Source organism: Poromitra crassiceps, assembly GCF_964638095.1.
Source record: "Poromitra crassiceps genome assembly, chromosome: 26".
Taxonomy (NCBI): domain Eukaryota; kingdom Metazoa; phylum Chordata; class Actinopteri; order Beryciformes; family Melamphaidae; genus Poromitra; species Poromitra crassiceps.
The window spans coordinates 932,495-957,655 of record NC_139640.1 but is presented as its reverse complement, the minus strand read 5'-3'; the positions used below and the strand labels follow the sequence as shown (position 1 = coordinate 957,655).

The 25,161-nt window shown below is 42.8% G+C and overlaps 1 protein-coding gene across 2 annotated transcripts; it reads left to right on the top strand.

The window, feature by feature from the left end:
* Nucleotides 1–519: 519 nt before the first annotated feature.
* pex5 (peroxisomal biogenesis factor 5) lies at nt 520–23,955 on the top strand. Of its 2 annotated transcripts, XM_083661218.1 has the most exons (16): nt 520–691; nt 4,084–4,240; nt 6,170–6,208; nt 7,029–7,146; nt 7,262–7,408; nt 8,174–8,258; nt 10,254–10,344; nt 10,682–10,804; nt 13,188–13,271; nt 13,513–13,632; nt 14,760–14,903; nt 15,230–15,300; nt 17,647–17,862; nt 18,301–18,466; nt 19,429–19,586; nt 21,744–23,955. In XM_083661218.1, exons 2-16 carry the CDS (start codon nt 4,127–4,129, stop codon nt 21,997–21,999), a joined length of 1,932 nt encoding a protein of 643 aa, XP_083517344.1. In that variant the 5' UTR covers nt 520–691; nt 4,084–4,126; the 3' UTR covers nt 22,000–23,955. The 2 variants fall into 2 exon arrangements, with proteins under 2 accessions (XP_083517344.1, XP_083517345.1); XM_083661219.1 differs by lacking the exon at nt 10,682–10,804.
* Nucleotides 23,956–25,161: the final 1,206 nt, after the last annotated feature.

Genomic DNA, 25,161 nt, shown 5'->3' with positions numbered 1-25,161 from the left:
TACAAAATTCTAAATGTTATCCTTTTCCTTTGTTAGTGTCATCTATAGTGGTTATTTGCATAAAACACAGTTTGATTAGGAGATGATTTAAATATGATGATTTGATTTGATTAAAAAAAACTCTATTTGTAACTTGAGTTACTTGACAAAGTAACTCAAGTTACAAATAAGTAATAAGTAATAAGTTATATTACACAAAAGGTCAGATTTGCTGCACTTTGCTTTATTGCGCAACAGTGCGTTGTTTTTTCTACGTGAAATACTTTGCCTACCTCAAGGCCATACTGTTTTGTTGTACGCAGTTTACGCAGGGGGGTAAACTCATTTCATGAATACAGCTGTCAGTGCTGCAATATTATTATTACACTGTTTAGTCAAAATGTTGTATTTCCCCTGCGTACGTCTTTCGCCCTGTAGGTAGCCGAAGTATTCGCACGTAAAATCGTTTGAGAATGCGAAACCATTCTACGGAATCCCCCGAGGCGTTAGCGGTGTAGGTTTTAGTGGGTCATGGAGGAAGGTAAATAAAGAGAGGCGCAGGAAGCCTGGGCTAAGAGGGTTCCCCCCGGAGGATCGACCATTTGGACTGTGGACAACTTTAGTTTGTGAATATCAACGTTACTTAACAGCCGTAACAGCCAGAAGAGGAGGAAGAGACTGGAGAGGTGGACTACAGCAGCAGCTGTAGGCGGTGAGATGAGCATCATGCTACCCATCGGTCCATGCTACATTACTAGGGGAATGCTCGCAGCCACTGGCCCTACAGTAGCTAGCACACAGTTAGCTAATGCTAGCTGACTGCATAGTAGTGCACAATCGCTTCTGTTGGATATTAAACGCGATTTTACGTCACTTACTGATATTTGCTTTTAATTGGCTTGCTATTTAGTATTTAATCTACTGTAGTACTACAACAGCACGTTGGCTGCATAAGAAGAAACACAATCGAATGTGCACACTGCTAGCCAACAAGCTAATGTCATGTTGCAGACAGTTTTCCTTGTGAAGCAAAACATTTGCATTAACGTTAGTGAAAACAGAGCTAGCTAGCTAGCTAGCTGTCAGTCTAGCTAGTCTTCAGCCACTTTGCTGGTTTGACCTGGATACTGGTCCTTTTGAGTGAAGTGCGTTGTTTTCAGGTGTGCAATGGAGGATTAACATTAAAGGTGGACATACTTGAATAAATGGGACTTGGACTGGGACTGACAGGGAGAGGGAGTTCTTTGTCAAATGGTGCAACATGTCCTACTACTGGTACTGACATAGCCCCAACGTGACCCTACTACTGTACTTTGTGTATATATTAATATGTACACTCATGCAGTAGTTAGGGTCACAAAGCGTTCTCATAGGTAATAAGGGGAACGGCTGTTCAAAACGCTCTCCTACCCGTCTCCGACGTCCAATTGCAGTTCCGAAGATATGATAGTCCTCCTACGGAAGCCAGTAATATAGCCGGTGCTGTTAAAATGATACTGCCTGACCCTAGCCCCATAACGTGACCCTGCTACTGTACTCCGATATTCTCGTGCAGCAGTCAGGGTCACACATCGTTCTTATCGGCAATGAGTGGGAAACGCTGTTCAAAAAGCTCTCCTACACGTATCCGACGTCTGATTGCAGATCCGAAGATATGGTAGTCCCCCTACGGAAGCCAGTCATTTGTCCGGCGCTGTTAAAATGATACTGCTGCGTGAAACAACCGTTAAATTAAAAGCAGCCTTTCCACAGCCTGTGCTGAATTTACAGCAGGGTGTGTTTGATCTCACTATCATGGTGCACCGCTTGCACGCGGCGAGCAAACACATGCAGTCACACGGAGACGGCGGCTCATCGCAAATCGCGATCGACGCAAATCCAGCGCACCTGGGAAGCAAAGCATGTCATGAAATACTCAAAACTCCCAAAGTTCCTGTCGGCACTAGGAAGCTTCTCCTCTCCTAAATATACGGCACAGGCTGTGCAAAGACTGCTCTTAAACAGTTGTTTCACGCAGCAGTATCATTTAAACAGCACCGGACAAATGACTGGCTTCCATAGGGGGACTATTATCTTCGGATCTGCAATCGGACGTCGGAGACGGGTAGGAGAGCGTTTTGAACAGCCTTTCCCCCTTATTGCCTATGAGAACGCTATGTGACCCTAACTACTGCACGAGTGTATATATTATATATACACAAAATACAGTAGTAGGGTCACGTTGGGGCTAGTACTGTCTGGCACTGCTCATGGGTGCAGGAGCTACAGGACACACACACTTCCTTTTCTATGCAACTTGCTTCCGATGTCAGTGAATTTAATAAGTTGTATAACTTATAACTTAAATAACTTTTTCACGTCAAGATCCCCTAAACTGACACAAATGACTCCCCCATCTGATAAGATTTTAGCTTTTTGTGATGACGACCCTCCCACTCTCCTCCTGACCCTGTCACATTTTGGACTATGTCAAAACAAAACTTTTCATGTTGACGATTTAGGGGTGTGAAAATTAATTGTTTTTTTTAAGATGCATCGCGATGAGGACGTGCAATCAAGTCGAATCGTTTATGTTTAAAATGTATGTTGACTTTCAGATTTTAAAGCACTTTCTAAAAAGAAAAAAAAAGGCAGTTGATATTTATCTGACTGCTTGTATTAATAATGGAAAAATTAGCCATGTGCCGTAATATGGAAAATTGAGGATGTGATACTTGGAGCTGCGATACTTTGAGCTGTCTCCATGATCGAGCCGCAACGTGGAATCGAATCAAATTGTTGACAGATGAATCGTAATCGAATCGTGAGGCCATTGGAGATTCACAGCCCTATTGGCGATCACTCGTCATTTATTACTGCCACTTGCTGCCAGTGCCACTCAGTCACTTTAAGACTCTACCTACCCTATATTTTTAATAATAATAATAATAATAACTTTAATTTATGTAGCGCCTTTCATAAAACCCAAGCTCGCTTCACAAGAGTGGGATACAGATAGGGGAGAGAGGGGGAGGAAAAACAAACAAACAAAACAAACAACAGGGACGGTTGAACTAAACTGAGCTAACTCATGTGGAAAGGCCATGGAAAAGAGGTGTGTTTTGAGGTGTGTTTTGAAACTGTTCAGGGTCGGGGCATTACGGATTTCGGCAGGGAGAGCGTTCCAGAGGGTGGGGGGGGGCAGCCACGCTGAAGGAAGGCTCTGTCCCCAAAGGTTTTGAGTCTGGTACGGGGGGAGGACAACAGTCCTGAAGACCGCAGGTTCCGGGATGGAGTGTGTTGGTGAAGGAGGTCGGACAGGTATTGGGGGGCGAGTGCGCGAAGGGATTTGTAGGTCAGAAGGAGGAGTTTGTACAGGATGCGGAACTTAACCGGGAGCCAGTGGAGGTGAATGAGGGTGGGGGTGATGTGCTGCCAGGGCTTGGTGTGAGTGAGAACCCTGGCAGCTGAGTTCTGCACGTACTGGAGCCTGTCCAGGGCTTTGCTTGGAACCCCGGACAGGACTCCATTACAGTAGTCCAGCCGGGAGGTGATGAATACATGGATGAGGGTTTCTGCCACGGAGTCTGAGAGTGAGGGACGGAGACGGGGAATGTTTTTAGGTGGTAGAAGGCGGACTTGGTGATGGATTTGATGTGGGACTGGAAGGAAAATTTTTGCTGTGTATGGTGTCTGTGTGTGTGTTTGTGTGTGTGTGTGTGTGTGTGTGCGTGTGTGTGTGTGTTGTCTTTTATGCCAGTGCCAAGAGGAATTTCCATTTGATGTCAATTTAATGGCCAATAAAGTAGTCTGAAATAAATTGGTACAGAGGTCACATTTTTCTTTTTTCTTATTTTGCTTAATATGAACTGGGGGCTGCTCACTTTGGAATAAAATCTAATGCTGTGCAATTTTCCCTCAGGGATGTTCTGGACCTGTCTGGCGTGCCGTTAGGGTAATTGAGTCAGTCCAGTTTGATGCCACTTAGTTTGAGCTTAAGCCAAAGAATGATGCCATTAGCGTTGTTGGATGCAGACAGAGTGAATGTTTTGGCACCTCAGTCTCACTCCAGCGACATCTCTGTCCAAATGAATCAAATTGAGTAATGCATTTATTATTTCCCAGTTTCTCAGGTGTCCGATCGGGTTTGCCTCTTCCTCGTGTTGCCATGGCGATGCGGGAGTTGGTGGAGGCAGAATGCGGGGGAGCCAATCCCCTGATGAAGTTGACCAGTCACATGGCCAAGGAGGGTGGGGCCTGGAGGCACCGGTCAACGCCCACAGTGAGTCATTTGGAGAGGTTGATTGGTATTTGAAATAAGGAACGTCAGGAATGTCAGAGGGCACTCTGTCTCACGCCTTCTGGTTCTGCCCTTCACTGACGGGATTCTGGGCCAAAATATTTGACTGGTACTCTAAGGCTACGTTCACACAGCCATCTTTAGTGCTTGAATCTAATATTTCCCCCCCTAAGTGACTCAGGTCAGTCTTTTTCATGACTGTGTGAACAGTACAAGTCACATTGAAAGTGACTTTTTTTAAAGACGACCTGGGCTACTTTCAAATGTGGAAAAACATCAGATTCGAATCTGATGTTTTGGAATGTGACTCCGGTGTGAACAGACATCTGGCCCATATCTGACTTAACGCTTCAATGTGACTTTTACGTCATTCCAGAGCGACATTCGTCACTATTCTGCGCTGGCGGGAGGAGGGAGGACCAAGCAGGCAGATTGTGATTACAAACATGGAGGACAGCTGTGAGGGAGCTAATCAGTGGAGGGACAGTGAGGTTTTAGACCTTATATGTATTAGCAAGAAGTAGCAGCTATTGCTCCACAAAATTCCATCATTACAATTTTGGCTCTCTTTCTCCTCCTCCTCGCTATCATCTGCACCCGTATCCGCTGGCTTCCACTGCACAATAACTTGTAAATTAAACCATAAACAACAGATGAAACAACATCGTCAGCTACCTCCATGTTCACTGCTGTCTTCTTCCGGGTTTATGTAGAACAGCCGTGTGCTGCGTGTGACTTTATTGTTGTTCTTCTGCAGATGCGGGTCACTTCAGGTCCACGACCTGTTCACACCGGAGTCTGATATGGGCCACTTTTTAAAAGTCTGTGTGAACAGCCACACAAAAAATCAGATGTGAGCACCAAGTCAGATTCAAGCACTAAGGATGGCTGTGTGAACGAACGTAGCCTAAGGCCTACAAAATTGCCCTTCAGCCGGAGGCGGAACTCGCCATTTTCGGCTGCTCTGAGACCTCTCTGGACTTCCCCGCAAGCTGTGCAACAGTCTCTGACACTGGGGACAACTGTTGCCAAAAAAGACGGACATGATCTCTGTTATAAGGATGGAGAGGCTCAGATCTCTTGAGAACCAACCAACTTGAAAAGTTTCTAGCTATTTGGGACCCGTTTCTAGCCTACCTCGATGAGGTTGGGGACGACGGGTGACTTTGCCCGGCTGGTTCCTGTTGGACACTTTGCATGGGACCCCATGCACGACATCTCTGACAAGCATATAAGCACCCTATAGAGACAGTCCGCATGTCTGGGAACGCCCATACAGGCTCTAGGAACGCCCACAATAGACGCTGGGTTAGCCTGGGGGCGGGGTCAGGGTGGGGTAAATTCCCCCGTTCTATCCATTCAGCAAAGTTAGAATTGAGCTGATAGCCCAGGCCAGGCAGACACGATCGGGGATTTAACCACCGCAGTAAACGCACATCTGAGCAGACGTCTTGTGTTCTGCTCTACAACCCTCAAACCTGTAGTTTAGAGCCGCAGCACCGTCTTTTGGTGAGTCAACCCATGAGATATATGGGCGGTTTTACCCCACTCGCGCGCCAGCCGCTTAACATTTTGTGGGCGTTCCCAGACATGCGGACTGTCTCTATATGGATGGTAGCATCACATTCTGACTGTTGATATTATACGTATGTTGTTGTTTTTTTTCCTTTGTCTGAGCTTGTTTTGTGTTTTGTTCTTGTTAAAATTGAAAATAAAATATATATATAAAAAAGGAACAGCATTGATTCATATTGATATATCTATATCATATTCTGCTGATACTGTACAGCAAACTTTATCTGCACAAAGTCTATGTACTTCAGCATAATCTTGAAATTGCTGCTTGATAACAAACTTGGCACTGGTTGCCACTAATAGTAATATCTCTTTTTCTCATCTCTTTTTCCTCAGATTTCCCCGACACCCATAGAAATTGCAACTGAAGAAGAGGTCAGTGCTCTTATCGCTTCCCATCAGTATATCCTATTTTCCACTCTACATTACATACTGTTTCATATTCTACATTACATACCGTTTCATATTAAACATTACATACTGTTTCATATTAAACATTACATACTGTTTCATATTAAACATTACATACTGTTTCATATGAAAGGAATTGCCCACTGTGTGAATCATCATTTTGGTCAAGAGGTTCCAAAAGTTCCAGAAGTTATTCACGTTTGTGAAGACCATCATGCTGAATCCAAATTCAAATGAACTCAAATCAACTCTCAATAACTGTCAAACTAGATAAATGACTTCAAAACCGTTTACAGTTTGAGAGTTGATTTGAGTTGTTAATGAGTTATTAATTTGAGTTAGTGTGGACCAGTGATGTCACTGGTCCACACTTTAACACTCAATAACTGTCAAATTAAATGACAGACTTCAAAACAGTTTACAGTTTTCTGATATACTACTGATGTTCTAATGATACAAAGCTGGTTGAAAATGGGCAGAGTGTTCCTTTAAGCGAAAACCCCCATGTTAGCTCCCATAGACTTTTCCTCTTACGAACCAGGAAGTATACTTCCGGACTCATTCCTGCGGTTCTCTATTAGCACTCATTGTGGGTTGTAGATGTTCTCAAGAGAGCAGTGCAAAGCAGTGGGGAAAGCTTTGATCATACATGCGGACGTTAACAAAATGAATAATGAAATGTTGGTATCGGTGGATTTTCAGTCTATCACCCAGGCCTAACGTGGTTTCTGAGCATTCAAATGTGCCATTAACTTGTCATGACTTGTTTGTATTGTTGCTTCAGCTGGTGAACGAGTTCCTTCAGGCACCTCCACGGCCTCCGCACACCTTCGACATGGGTCAACTCCTGGAGGAAATGCAGCAGATAGACCAGCAGAGCTACAGACAGGCGCCACAGAGAGGTACACTGTATTTTTATTGAAGTTTTTTGAACCACTTTCACCTTTTCTTCTCGCACGTTCTCATGATCGAGGCTGAAGTTTGACCACAAACCCTCTTATTAATTCCACGTCACAGCTCCAGGTGTGGCAGCGTTGGCTCTCTCCGGTGACTGGGCGTCCGAGTTCGTCTCGGGTGCTGACTCCGCCTCTTCGCCGGGGCTCACCGCTCTCGGCGACACCGCCGACGCAGATTGGACGAAAGAATTTATCGCCGAGGCTGCAGGTAGCTTTAGTGTCTTTGTTCTGTCTCGCTCTGGAAACACACTCTTCTACTGGGCATCTCTTGGCACCCGATATATCGGTCCACCGATATAACATATAACCGATATATATCGGTATCGGCCGATATGCCGATATTTTTTTTTTTTTTTTTTTTTTAAGTCATACAACAAACATGTTGTGTATATTTGATATTTTTTCTTAATTCAAGTTATATTTTATATTTGTTCTATTTGTGTTTTTGTATTTCTAGTTATTTATAATGATTAAATCCCCAGTTCAGTTGACTGTTTCATTGCATTGATGTCATTTTGGACAATAAAGTTGATTGATAAGCTGTAAAATATCCTGCCTACATTACATATCTCAAGTCAAGTCATATCTTGTCAGGTCATATCTTTGTCAAGTGTTTGATATTTGAGGGATCATTGCAAAAACATTGTGTAATATAATGTGTATATTTAATATAAGAATATCGGCCGATATATCGATATCGGAATTTTTTTTACTCCCTGATATCGGCATCGGCCTAAAAAAATCCAGTATCGGGCGGGCTCTAGTATGCATTAACCTTCTAAAATCAAGGGCACTGATCTATGGTCACTGAATCGGTCATGCATAAATTTCACTGTAACATAGGAGCTAACACACCTGGGATAAGTAGTTTTATTCTAACATTGATTTATTTAACAATTTCTTACTGTGTGTGTGTGTGTGTGTGTGTGTGTGTGTGTGCGTGTGTTCCCTCTGCGCGTTCCCTCTGCTCCAGATCCCGGCCGCTGGGCAGAGGAGTATCTGGAGCAGTCGGAGGAGAAGTTGTGGCTGGGGGACCTGGGAGACAAGGACCAGGAGTGGTGAGAACAGGGGGGGGAGGCAGGGATGATGGCGGGAGCCTTGGGGAGTACAGTATGTCGACAGAAAAGAGCTAATATAAAGCTAGATCAGGTAGAATCTGCTGTAAAACTTGTGGGTTTAGGAGCGAGTGCAAAAGGAAAGGAGCAGAGGTAGAATGAGGATGAGGAGTTAGAATGCACGGCTGCAATGAAGAAAAGACAAAGACCTTGAGAATGTGCTCATTGAGTGGACGTGTCTATTGAATTTTTATTTTGCAATTGATGAAGCAGCAGTTAGCCTTGTCTGCTGAGGTTGAGGTTGTCCAAAGAGCAGCTCTGTCGAAAGGCTACAGCAACTGAGGAGGAGTTGAAAGAGGATGCCTCAAATGCTGATTTTTCTAAGGCCATGTTCACATTACAGGCAAATCTGATTTGCTGATTAAAGTCATTAATCGTCATTAGCTGTGTTTCCATTACAGTTTTTCGCAAAATAATTGCGATATTTCTACAACTTCGACAATGTACAATTGCGACTTGTAGGCGTTTCCATTGAAGTTGAGTTTGGTACCGTCTAACGGAGCGCACACCTGAACGCAATTCCCATTAGCCTACCAGCAGCTGCCTGCCACAGTGGATCTGCCCCATATCCCGTCCCCTGCATGCTCAAATCCAACCAATGGTCAATGCAAATCACAACATGAAGTTACAACGCATATAAACGAGCCTGATTATCAATTCAAAATAAAATGAGTCGCAAAATGTTGCTGGCTGCGTGAATGCAGTGAGCGCGACAGGCAGAGGAAAAAAGCCTAATAGCCTAATAGCCTACAACTGGTCCGATTTAGAGATGGAGGGGGGAAAAGGCTGATTTGGTCAATAATCACAATGTTGTGTAGCTATTATAATTATAACACTGCACCTGAAACGTGTGTAATATATTACTCACAGTCACTGTATTCACTTCAGTCAGGAGCACGCACCGCACCGGTGTGTGCTTGCTTTTCATCCCCTCGCGCTGTGCCAAATGCGCGCACACAGGCAGCCTGTCACCATGGACCGATTTCTGCCATTAAACATTATCTATTTTATATATATTTTGCATAACACTCGTCTTTCTGCTAGCGTTGCTTCAAAGTTTTCCATTGTTGCGGAGGTTTTGCCACGGCTTATCGAACCGTTTCTTCCTCATTTTTCGCTGCTTTTCCAAAGCAGAATGGGTCACATGACGTGCTAATGCGAAAAAACTGTTTCCATTACACTTTTGCGATAAACTGCTATATCGACACGTCTGAAAAACCACCTCATGAGAGCGCAAAAACGTTTTGCGATATTTGGGAGGTTTTTCGAAATTTACGTGTTTCCATTACCCAATTTCTATTGCGATATTTAGATTTTGCGCATTTGTGAGGGTAATGGAAACACGACTATTGTCTTGATTGGTTTCCCAAATCTGATTTGGGAGTGTGTCCGCACTGCCACAAATCTGATTCTCAAGTCGGATCTGTGTGTCCAGACCTAAACAGCCTATCTGCATGGGTTTGCTATGGTAACGACGCGGGCGTCAGTAAATACGTACGCTGGTGGTGACGTGGTTTTCCTGTGCAGAAGCATTTGATGACGAGTTGCGAGCGACGTGACGAATCAGATTTGGTGGATCTGCGCGCCGTCCGCACTGAAGTCACATCAGTCGAAAGCAGATTGGAAACTACCTCCATAATGTGGTTTGGGACAAGTGACACAAATCAGACTTGGAGCATCCAGACTCATAAAACCAGTCTGGATAAAGGCATTAATAGGTCACTAAAGTTCACAAATCAGATTTGGCCTCCTAGTCTGAACATTAATTTTCGACGCGTTGACCCCAAATGTATCCAGTTATACAGCAATGCACTGCTCAACTTTAAACCAGAATGAATTAGCTCCATCTTGCATATCTATTAAAACAGGATTGTATTCTTCTAGACTGTTCGCTCCCTATGAATCATATTAATAATTCTGTTGCCGTTGATCCGATAGGACGAAAGAGTACCAACCAGGAGATGAGTTGAAGCAAACAGCCAATGAGCTCGTCTCAAAGGTCGACGACCCCAAGTTACAGAACACCGAGGTGAGCCGTGAAGCTGACCGTGAATCACTGGGTCCCTTTTGATCTCTGTCATTCTATTTTTGACATATCACCATACCCTTCCCTGTTCTTTTCACTTTGTTTTAGAGCAGCTCTGTGAGAACGTAGCACTTTGGTAATGTCCATAATGCACTTTTACCGTCTTTCCTTATAGAGGTTATAGTCTCTGGCAAAGCCTCTTTATTCGTTTTGATGTCACGTAAACATCAAAATGTCTGCTAACAAAGAAGTTAGTAGTACCTTAGTGTAAAATGTGACACCCGTTAGCGATAGTAATAGTAAATCCTATTGTGTTGTGGTTTTGTCGTTGTTGTCGTAGTTCCTGCGGTTCATTAGGCAGATTGGCGAGGGCAGTGTCACAGTGGAGAACAGAGCAGACAAACAGCACACAGATAATGCTCAGGCCAAGGAGGCTCAGAACTGGGCCTCCAACCTCAACCAGGTACGAGTCCACTTCCCCGTCCACGATGGAGATGGTTGCAACTGGGACTTCATGGGGAAGCATATTGGTTCACTTTGACAGAATGTGCTAGGGGTGGGAATCACCACATGCCCACGATACGATACTAAAACGATACTTGAGTCACGATACGATAGTATTGCGATATCGCCGATATTGCGATATATTGAATATTTGCGATATATTGAATATTGCGCTATTTCGATATATTGCGATTTCTTACTTTTTCAACTGCAAATTATGACCCCAAAGGAAAACTTTGTCAACATCTGGTTTATATAAGAACAATTTTCCAGTCTGTACATCTGACTTCAACCATTTTATTGCAGCAACATTGTCAAGTAGACAGACCAACAACTTTCATAAAGTCATGTCATAGTTGCATGCACCTGACAAACTGAACTGTTTGTTACAGTCTACTTACAGTCCACCTTAACTGGATGTGTGTGTGGACTACTGTACTTAGGTCGTTTTTGAACAATGCAACTTCACTTCACTTGCACAAAACATCTTGTGCAGCCCATTCAGTAACTGGGGAATTTGTAAATTACTGTTATGACAAAACTGTTACTGTTAAAACAAAATGAAAATATGCTACCGTTTGTTTACTGCTGGCCTTGGAACTACTTGGAACTTTTTTTTGCAATATCGATACTTGCCGTCCAAATATCGATACAATATCGTCAGGCAAAATATCGCGATACTATGGTGTATTGATTTTTTCCCCCACCCCTAGAATGTATGCCTTGTGACTCACCACCCCAGTATCTGAAGCAGAGTCATATTTTCCACAAATCTAACCACTACTCTCCCTCTGTAATATGAATCTCCTAAGGCTGCAGATGCAAACTGTTCAGTAAAGAGAGGACTCTACTTGTGAATATCAGTTTGTTATCCTACATATTGCATTTTTAGATTTCTATGAATATAATGATGTTCTAGATATCCTCATCTTTTTTTTTCAATATTTTATTTTTAAATTTTCAGAACAAAAGTGAAACAAACTCAGATACACACACAAAAAAACAAAAAAACAAACAACACATACCGACATGACAACACAGTGCTACCAGACATGTAAGGTGCTTGTAAAATAATAATAATAATAATAATAATAATAATAATAATAATAATAATAATAATAATAATAATAATAATAGTAAATTAAGGAGTCCATTAGAGTAGCTGGACGAGTCACTCATTTCTAACCTCGTCAAAGTAGGCCAGGAACGAGTCCCAAATAGTCGAGAACTTCCCAAGTGAGTTCGCCCTCATGTACCCGAGTCTCTCCATGCGCACAGCCGAAACCATGTCCGTCAGCCACAACTGAAAAGATGGTGGAGAGTGGGACTTAGATATCCTCATCTTGACTCTGTTTCACTTGACAGCTCTTGATTTCACACCTGACTTCATTCAATTCCGGAAGGCAACGGATGATTTTTTAAGATCATGGATTTCAGTTGGTGTTCCCACTGAAATCACCATACTGTAAAATGTGTAGCTCTCAATCCTGTTTTTGTATCCGTTGATAGCCGTGGCTTTATAAACTTTAGTTGCCCTCTCTAACATGACATGTACTTTACCCATTTTTGACCCAACTTTGAACTCTTGGCTTGCCATCGTTCCCTCAATTAACAACCACCGTCCATCTATTCCGAATTAAAATGACTCCTACTCCGCCCCCTCCGATAAAACCTTCGCCAACCGCCCCCGCCTCTTGAAACGTTTCCCCGTTCCCAACGCCACCCCTCCTTGCCTTCCGCCCTAGTTCCTGAAGGAGACTGGGGGGAGGGAGTCTTCCCTTGGAAACCAAAGAGGGGAATGAGAAGATTGACAAAGCTAAGGCTAAACAGGCAGAGCAGTGGGCCAAGGTCATCGGGCAGGTAGGACCGCTGTGGTCGTGGCAACGCCATGCAGTGAGGCTTCGCAACTCGTTGGATTGCGATGGACTCATAATATCAGATAACTATTGCTATTGTTTTTTTTTACTGTAAATGCAATTACAGCTACAGATATGCTTTGTAATTGTGTAGAACTTGGTATTTTGCTCTGTACATAAACTAGGAAGATGCACTCAGCACTGAACTCTGATGTTGCTGCTGAGTGGGTTTTCAGATCAAAATAATGAAGGACTCACTCTGGAACTTTATGGACGGAAGAGTAGGAGGAGCGGTCTTGTTCAGTTTCTTTTTGGCTTCTTTCTTTTGTCCCCCCCCCCCCCCCCCTTTCCATTCATTTCCCCATCTATTTATTTTCCTATTTTACTGTCACATCCTCAGCGTAAATAATTTGTCCTCCTGGCTAAGCACATACTGTGGCACACGCTCCAAGCCCAACCACTGGCACTGCTGTCTTCCCTGTTCAGGTGTCGGAGGAGTCCGCTGAAGCCTGGGTCGACGAGTTCGCCACATCAGGACCGGATTTCCAACAGGCCAAAGCTGCAGTGGAGGTGAGACTAGAAATCCAATAACAAAGCTTTATCGATTGTTGGGGGTGTTGTTAACCTGGAGGTTAAAGAGGCTGGGTGTGAGGTCGGTGGTGTTAATTCTGGGTGGGGAAAACTTATAGGAGAAAAATTATGAATGCAGAGTCAGTGTTCCTTGTTAAAATAAAGGTTAAATATTTCTAATAAAAAGCAGGGTGATGTATGTAGAGAGGAGACGGTCGGGAGTAATGATCTGTATCATTAGAGCGATGTGGACTTCTGGGAGAAGCTCCAGCAGGAGTGGGAGGAGATGGCTAAGAGGGACGCAGAGAGCCACCCGTGGCTGTCCGACTTTGATCAGCTACTCAGCACTTCCTATGACAAGGTATGTCTGTAGCTGTGTTTCCATTACAGTTTTTCGCAAAATAATTGCGATATTTCTACAACTTCGACAATGTACAATTGCGACTTGTAGGCGTTTCCATTGAAGTTGAGTTTGAGTGACGGCGCACACACCTGAACACAGTGATTACGCACGGGGATCTGCCCCATATGGCCATATCATCCCGTCCCCTGCATGCTCAAATCCATCCATTGGTCAATGCAAATCACAACATGAAGTTACAACGCATATAAACGAGCCTGATTATCAATTCAAAAGAAAATGAGTGGCAACATGTTGCTGGCTGCGGTGAATGCAGTGAGCGCAACAGACAGAGGAAAAAAGGTAGCCTAATACAACTGGTCCGATTTAGAGATGGAGGGGGGAAAAGGCTGATTTGGTGCAATAATCAGAATGTTGTGTATTATAATTATAACATTGCACCTGAAACGTGTGTAATGTATTACTCACAGTCACTGTATTCACTTCAGTCAGCAGCACCGCACCGGTGTGTGCTTTTCATCCCCCCATCTCGCCGCTGTGCCAAATGCGCGCACACAGGCAGCCATGTCACCATGGACCCATTTCTGCCATTAAACATTATCTATTTTCCCCGGCTCCGCTTTTGCACAACACTCGTCTTTCTGTTAGGTAGCGTTGCTTCAAAGTTTTCCACGGCTTATCGAACCCTTTCTCCCTAATTTTCCTTTCATTTTCCGCTCCTTTTCCAAAGGAGAAGATGGGTCACATGACGTGCAAATGCGGAAAATGTCTTTCCATTACACTTTTGCGATAAACTGCTATATCAACACGTCTGAAAAACCACCTCATGAGAGCGCAAAAGCTTTTTGCGATATTTGGAAATTGACGTGTTTCCGTTACCCGATTTCTATTGCGATATTTAGATTTTGCGCATTTCTGAGGGTAATGGAAACACGACTTTTGCTGCCATCCAGCTGAACAGATCAATCGAGACATCCAGTATCTGCTCTGGCAGGTTTGTGTTTGTTTAGGGATATTTTGACACACACATGTTCATGTTCCCGATCAAATCACTGCTCCTGCATGAGACTCTGCGAAGACACTTTCCACGATCTTCGTTGACCCCTTTTCAAAAACCATGATCCTAGGGGTACCAGTTTGAGGAGGACAACCCCTACCTCTCCCACCAGGACCCCTTGGCGGAGGGGGTGAAGCGGATGGAGGCGGGCGACATCCCTGGCGCCGTGCGGCTCTTTGAAAGCGCCGTACAGAAAGAACCAGACAACCAACTGGTGATGAACTTAAAGCCTCTTTGTGGTTTCTTTTGTTTTTGTCTGTCTCTACTTCGTTGATCACAGTTTCTATTACATGTAGGAAGCTATATGTAAAAAGCTATATATAGATATATAGATATAGATGTGTGTGTGTGTGTGTGTATATAGATATATATCTATATCTATATATGTATATATATATGTGTATATATATGTGTGTGTATATATATATATATATATATATATATATATATATATATATATATATATATATATATATATGATATCTCCCCACAGATGTAATTTGTAACAATGTACATGTTTATCTTTTCATTGGATTGCAGGCTTGGCAATATCTGGGAACCTCTCAGGCAGAGAATGAGCAAGAATTTGCTGCCATCAGCGCCCTCCGCAGGTGTGAACTCAGCATCGCAAAATGGGCAATCTAATAATAATAATCCCTTACCTGGGATGCAAAACAGACAAATCAATATTTAGTACAAATGAAAAACATTGAATACAACAAACATGAGGGCATCAAGCTCAGGAGGCTGATCTGTTTGGGGGGGAAAATGACTTTCTATGTAGACTTCTTTGCTATATATTAATAATATATATACTCTTTATATATATATATATATTTATTTATTTATTTATTTATTTATTTCGGTCATGGGCAATTAAAACATTTCATAAAATAAAACAAAAAAAGTACAAACAAAGCAGCACAAGGCTGTTAGACCGAAAAGGTGTAGGCTGAAGCTATAGCTTATAGCGCCTACCCTTCTTACTTAACAAGCTATACAAACAGAAAAATGATTATCGAATAATCAATTATAAACAAAACAGAGACAATAATTCTCAAATTCAAATAATTACAAAATTGATAATTACACTGCATATATATATATATATATATATATATATATATATATATATATATATATATATATATATATATATATATATATATACACAGAGTATATAGATTATTAATATATAGCAAAGAAGTCTACATAAAAAGTCATTTTTCCCCCCAAGCTCCATATTCTTTGCTATATAGACACGCAGACATTATTTGGAAAATGTAGCGCCCTCCCAGTGTGATTTATATTCAAACTTCAGGAAACAGGGTGTGTGGTATGATACTAAGGGGAGTCTTTCTAAGTTGCATCTAGACTAGTCCCAGGATTCAACTCAATAAACGTTCACTCATATTCACTTGTTAAGCATGTGTTAAGCATTTTCTAAATGTGTGATTCATGGAACGGGTGAGCTGACTTCTGGGACTGCCTTAGTTCTTTTATTCACCGTTGCCAGGAGCAATAGTAATCAAATCTTCTGGCTAAATCTTTCTTCAGAGTAGCGAAGGAGTTGCCTTACTTACCCACATGAGTGCATATTCTCAGCCTAATGGCATCCAGCACAGAAACTGGCACATTCAGTCAAAGAGCTCAGTGGCCATATGCTCAAGCTACGCTGCTCTGCTGCCTTCATAGGGGAAACCGCTGCCTGCCTGCCAGTCCCATGATTAAAGAGACCGCTGCCTGCCAGACCCATGAATCACAACATTTAAACAGTCCCATGATTAAAAGAGTGAATACAAATGAAAACTAAAATGAGTGAATCATATAAATGAGTTCAGCTGGTACTTTCTTGCATGTGGAGTTTTTTTTTAAAGCGGCTACGAGCAAGATTTTCGATTGTTATTAAACAGTCTAAATTGAATACCGATGCCTCACATCTTACCTCTAATAGTAGACGAGACCAACGCAGAGTAGTCTCGCTTGAACGCCGAGTGAATCGGCCAGTGTTGTCTTGACGATTAGTCTGTCTGCGGGCCGGGGCAGATCAGGAAGTGAAATGAAACGGTTTTGCGGCAGCCACTTCGGCCATAACCACAAAATAACAAAATTACTTAATAATATAACGAGATTGTTGTTTTTTCTTTGTTTTTTATTTTTATTTTGTGAGTTTGCATTTGTAAAACTGTCACTCATGTGGAGAAATGTTGGAATATGATGCAAACACTCTGTTCTAAAACAAAAACCTTAAAAATAAAGTTACAAAAAAAATATATATATATATAACGAGAGATGTTCGCGAGAGTAGCGAGCCCCTGCATGGCGTTCTCCGTGTTTATGGTCTGTTGCTAGCAGTGCGAAACGGTTAAAGGCAGGCAGCTGCCGTAAACCGTTTCGTTTCACTTCCGGGTTTATCCGGCCCGCCGGTAGACAGACAGACTCTATAATCATCAAGAGAGCAATCTCCGATTCACACGGCTTTGGTCTCAGCTACGATTATAGGTAAGATGTGATGCATCAATATTATAATTATACTGTTTAATAACAATCGAAAATCTTGCTCGTAGCTGCTTTAAATGTCTGTTTACTTCTTACTTTACTCACTACAGTTGATTCTGTCTACAGTTGATGTTCTGATACAAAAATATTTAGTTCTAAGGAGGTGTGTCATTTGATATCACAACTAAAATCAGAATAATAAATGTTCTGATATTGGATATATTTATATATTTCTTCTTTGAATGCAGGCTTATTTACAGTTGACAATGAGAACTTTGTATTATTTTTTATTTTTATTTGTATTTAATTCTTTATTTCGACAGGACAGTGCACATTCATGAACAGCCATCTATATAGAAATACAGGGTAACCGTAAATATGCCGGAGTTAGCAGGAGCTAATTTCTTGTCTTGATTTTTCTCCGTCTGCTCTTTCGCCTGCCACTCTTCGTCCATCAGATGTATAGAGCTGAATAAGGACAACCTGACCGCTCTGATGGCGTTGGCCGTCAGTTTCACCAACGAATCGCTGCACAGGCAGGCCTGTGAGACGCTCCGCGATTGGCTGAGGCACAACCCGACATACCGCGCTGTCCTGGAGCAGACTGAGCACGAGCGAGACAAGGACGCCGCCAGAGAGAGGGAGAGGGAGAGATTCGGATCACTGCTGCCAGAGTGAGCCACCACTCTGCCTTTTGAGACTGTACAGTAGTTTACACTCAGTTTGACACCACAGCAAAAGAATGTAGAGCTTTTTCAACCTTTTTTAACGCATACATTCTCACCTGTAATAACATCTTCGGTACCATCTTTCTTATGTTGACAATGTCCTTTTGTGGGTATATTCTACATCTGTTGTATTCTATATCCGTTTTTAACTATACTTTTTTAACAAAAGCCATCTAGGGACAAACATTACAAACTAGCTATAGTTCTTCGTTATGACATCAGACAATTTCTTCTAAAAATGTTCCATCTGTCCATACTTCAATATAATAATAAAAAAATAAAAAAAACATACATGCATACATACAGTGATTCTAACATGTTGATAATCAAGTGTATTGCGGTAAGTTTCTTTAAATTCACCCACATTCTTGCTTGCGTGCCCAGGTCCTTGTTTACTGAGGTCCAGTCCCTGTTCTTGAATGCGGCCAATTCGGACCCGGCCCGGGTCGACCCGCAGCTGCAGTGTGGCCTGGGAGTCCTCTTCAACCTGAGCGGAGAGTACGACAAGGCAGTGGACTGTTTCACCGCTGCTCTCTCTGTCACGCCACAGGTGAGACACCTGGCCAGCGGCGCGTGACGTAGGGCTGCTTCCCCCGAAAGTTAGATCTACCCCCATTGACTATGAATGGGGTGCGTCGGGGGGCCAATGCGAGTGTCTGATTGTATCTGAATGGGCCCTAAGGCTACGTTCACACAGGGAACCTACGCCTTGCCTCAACCCACGCCTACGCCTGCAGACCTTGAGCTGGGCGCGAACCTATCACACGCTTTTGCGATCACACCGCACGCCTTTGCATGCTGAACCTGGAGCCGAGTCACAAGCGCCTCTCCTCTCTCCCGTCTGTATTTTTTCACGTGTGGTCCCCGAATTATCATGGGTAGGTCAAATAAATCTGATATATTTAATGTTCTATTGATGCTGGATATGTAGGCTATAACCAGGTCTGACTATAGTCTGACTTTTTAGAGATCTTGCAAGAATATGTGCTGGCACAACAACATTGTCCATCTTGCTTCTTCGGTCGCTATTCTCTCTCCTGAAGATTTGTTTGCCGACGGGGAGAAAGCCCCACGTGATAGCCACCCATCAATCTCTCTCTCTCTCTCTCCCTCTGCTCAACACTGTTGTAGTAACTCAATTTTATTTTGAAATTCAGTTGACTTTGCCATTTCCCACGGATATTGTCGCGTTTTTCTTTCATGGCTTGACAGAAGAAGCCTGCCTGCACGCGCCTAGTCGGCTTGAAAATAGAACTCACGCCTAAACGATAAAATCGCCGCAGGTCGAGGAAGGCGTGGGTACACGACGCAGGGTTCACGTTGAGGCGCCCTGTGTGCACAGCCTCGTTGACTAAAACGGACGCCTATTTAAAAGCGTGGGTAAAGGCAAGGCGTAGGCAAGGCTTGGGTGCTGTGTTTGAACGTAGCCTAAGTCTGGTTCTCATCCTCCCTCCACATCCGCACGATCCATCTGCTTCTGACTCCTCCTTCTCTCTCTGATGTCTCCATCAGGACTACCTCCTGTGGAATAAGCTGGGCGCCACACTGGCCAATGGAAGCCGTTCAGAAGAGGCGGTGGCCGCCTACAGGAGGGCCCTGGAACTGCAGCCAGGGTTTGTCCGCAGTCGCTACAACTTGGGAATCAGCTGTGTCAACTTGGGAGCACACAGGTGAGGGAGGCGTGTACAGGGTTATCCAGTTCCTTAAAAAGTGAATTGGTCCTCTTAAATTCACTTTTTCAGGTAGCATTAAATAAAAACACCTTTTAAAAGTTTTTAATTAGTGTCAAAACCTGCAGAAACCCTGGAAAAAAGTAATGCCAGCTAGAAAATATGGCCGTTATTAGCTTTAAAACCTAATATTTTAGAACCAGGTTAAAAAGGTTGCTAACTCGGTAAAATTCAACCTGCTCAACTTCAAACACATTAGACGCAGCATGTCTGTAGGTTCTGCCAGGACATTCTTACATGCCATGATATTTTCTCACCTGGACTACTGTGTGACCAGCTGGTCTCTCACGTGCACGTCCACACTCAAACCACTTGAGTCACTCTATAAGAGAGCACTAAAAGTATTTGATAAAAAAACCCGTTCCTACCACTATTGTAACATCCTGGTCAAACACAACTTCCTAAGTTTCAATAACTTTATTTCCTTTAAATATGCATGCACCGTTTTCAAGGTACTAAATGGCCTTGCCCCTCCCCCGCTAAATGAGTACATCAATCAGAGACCTGGGCCCCGTTCCAATACCCATACTTGTACTTCTTTCTTGTAGTATGTACTGCCGCTGCCCTCACAAAGTATGGATTGTAGTGTGCAGCATGCATGCAAAATGCATACTATTGGGACACACTACATCTGTCGTCACGTGAGCTTCCTGAACTCCGACCTCTTGCTCACTTCCGCCGACGTCCGCAGCGCCACATTTGAGTTTTTTTTTTTTTTTTTTTTCAATAAACAAAGTCTGGCAGTAACAAACAGTACATTATACAAAAAATTCAGACTAAACATTTACAAAATTGGAACAATCAAATAAACAAAATAAAATAAATAAAGCAAAAACATTAAGTCAGAGATCTAAACAGGAATCAAGATATGCATGTTTTGGTACACACCATGCTTGTTTGGTTTTAACATATTTCAAGGCTTTCTTAAAGTTAATTATCTCATTCATGAACACGCAGCTCAGTCAGTGCGACGTAACTCCAGTAGGTGGCGGTAATGCACAAAAAGTTGTTTGCCAACCGCCATAAAACATTAGAAGAAGAAGAAGAAGAAGACATAACTTCCTGCTGCGCAAAGGATTGTGGGGAAGTTTGGCTGAAGCAGCATGCATCGATGCATACTCCGAAATAGGAGCTGATGTAGTACAACATCCTGGTACTTTTGGCATACTGCATCTGACATACTATGTATTGGGACATACTAAATCTTTTTTTGCCTACTAAATAGTATGGAAGTATGGGTATTGGAACGGGGCCCTGTATCTGGATCCACAACCAGAACCACCAGAGCCTCAATCAGAGGCGATTGTGTCATCCCATACAGGCGCACCACCTTTGGCCAGACAGTTCTGTCTGTCAAGGGTGGCAAACTCTGGAACACTATTCCATCGGCCATAAGGGAGTGTCCAACACTAGGCATGTTTAAGGGTCAAGTAAAGAGATGGCTGAAGTCCACTCAACTATGTACACATCACTAGGGTATAGAACAGTATGTTTATACTGTATGGATATGTGTGTTGTATCTCTGTATTTTTTATTTTTTCTCTTATATCTGTTTGAGCAAGTCTTCTATGTAGATCTTACTTTTTAGCTGTATGTTGATCCCAAACTCAGGTTTTAGTATCAGACTGTATATTCCTGTATACTTTGTACTTTGCACTTTTCACTTAGCTATGTAGAGCTCTAACTCAGGTTCTCAGTATCTGATTGTATTTCTCTGCATACTTGCACTTTGTATTGTGTTTACATTTTAAATATGTTTTGTTGCACTATGTTACTTTTTACCCCTATCAGGACTATTTCTTTGCATACTTGCACTTTGCATTGTGTTTACATTTTAAATATGTTTTTGTTGCACTATGTTACTTTGTACCCCTATTAGGACTCTAAGCCTGTATCATCTGGCAGGGGGACTAACAATGGAAATCAGTCTTGTGACTGCAATTGTCGTGCATTTACATTTTTTTTAAATGTTCATTTAATGTACACCTGTCCCCTATCGAACAAATAAATAAATTGCATTGAATTGATATTTTGACCATAGTGATGAAACGACTGGCTGGTTCATTCCCGCCCCTGCGTTCTCCTCTCTCTCCACAGGGAGGCCGTGGAGCATTTCCTCGAAGCGTTGTCTCTCCAGCGCCAGGCGACCGTTGACGGCTCGGCGGCGAGAGCGGCCCGCGGGCCCGGCGGCGTCGCGGCCACCATGATGTCCGACAACATCTGGTCCACGCTGCGCATGGCGCTGAGCATGATGGGAGAGAGCTCTCTGTACGCCTCCGCCGACCGGCGGGACTTGGACACGTTGCTGGCTCACTTCTGCCAGAGAGAGGTGGCGGACGGGGGGCCGGAATGAGGGACGGGCAGGCCTAGTAGGGCTAGTAGGAAGGGGCTTATAGAGTGCGAGTGTGTTTTGTCGGGAGGAAGGTGTTTGGGTGAGCCGGAGAGAGAGGAAGACGAGGAGTGCGAAGAACAGGGACTTGGGTCAGTGATGGAGGGAGGAGATGGTAGCAGGTAAGGATGAGAGAAAGGGAAAGGTAAGACACTGTGAATCATCCGCCCACCTAGAGACTTCATCATGTGCTCATCATACAATAAGTGACTTGAGGCAAATGCTGCAGTATAGGCCGTTTCACACCGGTGCAGATCTGATCTCGGATCTGATCTCCACCTGGGAGAGGCAGCCAGCAGTAAGACTCAGTGTGTGAGATGTCGGGCACAAACTGATCAGATCAGATCTCTCCTCGTTTCCTCCCTCTCCACTGATCTGAAGACCCCCCGGGGGGTTAATGAATCGTAACTTCTGTTGATTTCAAATCTTGTTTAAAAAGATGAAAGTTAATGATGGAAGACTGAATGAAATCCTGTTCTGTGGTTCGGTGAACCAGCGAGATGACAAGTTTTGTTATGGAACTAATTGCTCTCACAAGCCTTTCTTACTGGTGTAGCTGGTTAAGTTAAACTGTAAGCACTCTTACCCATTTGTAGATTTACAGTCGAGGGTACGATATTACTGTGATGCTAAAATGAGTACATTTTGTCGAAAGTGCTCTCATGAGAGAAGGACTAGGCTGGGCCAGATTTCCACTGCGTACACTACAGTATCCACTAGTGCTAAAGGGTCTGCTTGTCCACCCCCCCCCCCCCCTCCCTCCCAGTAGTAAATCAATTAAGAGTGGGGTTAATTAATTAACTGACAACCAGCGGGACTGTTACGGTTAAGATGAGGGGTGTGTGTACTCGGCAAGTGTTAATTGTGCTTTGGACAGGGGTGTAGTAGTAAATACAGAGGTGGGTAAACTATCCAAGGTGAGTAGTTGACCCACCTTGTTTCTCCTCATTGATTGATACAGTTGATCTGAAAATAGGTGAGTAAACTATCGGCATCATTTCAAAAAGGTGGGTAAACTAAGGCCGTGTTCACATTACAGGCAAATCCGATTTGCTGATCATTAATCAGCTATAAATGCTATAATGCTTAATCATCGTTATCTTGATTGGTTTCCCAAATCTGATTTGGGAGTGTGTCCGCACTGCCACAAATCTGATTCTCAAGTCGGATCTGTGTGTCCAGACCTAAACAGCCTATCTGCATGGGTTGCTATGGTAACGACGTGGGCGTCGGTAAATGCGTACGTGGGTGACGTGGTTTTCCTGCGCAGAAGCATTTGATGACGAGTTGCGAGTGACGTTCAAATCAGATTTGGTGGATCTGCGCGTCCGCACTGAAGCCACATCAGTCGAAAGCAGATAGGAAACTACCTCCATATGTGGTTTGGGACAAGTGACACAAATCAGACTTGGAGCGTCCAGACTCATAAAACCAATGTGGATAAAGTCATTAATAGGTCACTAAAGTTCACAAATCAGATTTGGCCTCCTAGTCTGAACATGGCCTATCAGCATAATTTCCAAATGGCTTTAGATGATGATGCTGCCTTCAAATGGAGTCGTGATCACGAGAAGAGTCCATATATATCATGCGGTATTCACGACTTCGTAAGTGGACGTTTTCTGAAGGCTCAAGAGTTCACAAGGTCGTGTACATGACTTCCCATGTCGTAAGTTCATCAGTTCCCTGTGAAGGCAGCAATAAGACAGTACAATTGTAACATCACATTGAAAAGGAGTTCTCTGGACTCCTCCCCTCTCTCGCTCTTTTTCTTAATGCTCTTGTAAAACAATTTGCTTCATTGTAAAATAATGCTTTCTGCCATACTGTGTATTATAACATAATTGTTGCACTATTATTGTTTTCAGACTAGTTACCCTGACTGCAATGTTTAATATAATATTCAGCAATAAAGCTTTGATTCCATGTCTGCTTTGTGTCCTTTAGAATCTAAAGAAGTTTAGATGGTCACTTCTGACATAGTGAATGAATGAGTGTATGGAGCATTGAGTTATAATATGAATGGAGAGAGCGTCCCTATCTCCGCCCTGTATGTGTATTGAAGCCAAAATCCGGCCAGATCACTGAACCAGAGTCTGCGCAGTAGTGCCTTTGATTGAGAACCTGTGAGAGCTCCACGCCCCTCTGAACTTTCTTATGTAGAGCTGCTGTTTCTAGAATGCGCACAGTGCGTTGTGTATTTATACACAACGCACTGTTTGTATAGGGATATATTCGCCACAACACACTTGCTCTCATGCTATATTGCTTAATTGTAACCCACAGCTTGCAGGTAAAATCCTCAGGTCCTGCAATTGCATACAGTGGACTCCTCTTATAGTCAGTGTTGGGGGTAACTCATTACAAAAGTAACATATTACATGTAATATATTACTTTTAGCAGTAACTCAGTAATATAACTTATTACTTATAGGATTTCAGTAATATTATACCAGTTACTTTGTCAAGTAACTCAAGTTACAAATTGAGTTACATTTTATTAAATCAAAGCACATTTAAAAAAGATACAATCATTTCCTAATCAATGTGTTTTTATGCAAATAACCACAATAACATGACGATAACAAAGGAAAAGGATAACATTTAGAATTTTGGATTGCTTACACTGACTTCAAGGCGGTTAAAATTATTTTTCGGGATGGTTCCGGGGCGGCGATGTCATTCTGCTGCTGCTGTTGTTTTGGTGAAAGTAATGCAAAAGTAGTGTAATAAGTAACGAGTTACTCTACACAGACAGTAATATTGTAAAGTAATGTATTACTTTCAAATGAAAGTAACTAGTAATATGTAGTATATTACATTTTGAAAGTAACTTGCCCAACACTGGTCTTCCTGAGCTGTCAGCAGCACCTGCTAAAAACCATATAGGGATGTGTATTCCTCTCCTCTTTTGAGCCAAACAAGACATTCTAGACTACAAGTGCCTATTCTTTCCTAATTTATGTAGTCACAACACCACAGATGTAAAGATGATCTTTAGTAAAAGACAGTAAAAGTCACTGATCACTGAGGGTTCATCTTTGCATTTGTATCTCTATCTTCAGAAATGGTATTCATATGCCATCAATGTGATCCATGCATTTATACTGTATATATTATATAGAG

Excerpts from the sequence above, each read along its gene's own strand:
- pex5 (XM_083661218.1), top strand. The coding sequence starts at position 4,127 with ATGGCGATGCGGGAGTTGGTGGAGGCAGAATGCGGGGGAGCCAATCCC. Across the intron at positions 6,209-7,028 it reads AAATTGCAACTGAAGAAGAG|CTGGTGAACGAGTTCCTTCA; the intron begins GTCAGTGCTCTT and ends TTGTTGCTTCAG. Across the intron at positions 10,805-13,187 it reads GGGCCTCCAACCTCAACCAG|GTGTCGGAGGAGTCCGCTGA; the intron begins GTACGAGTCCAC and ends TTCCCTGTTCAG.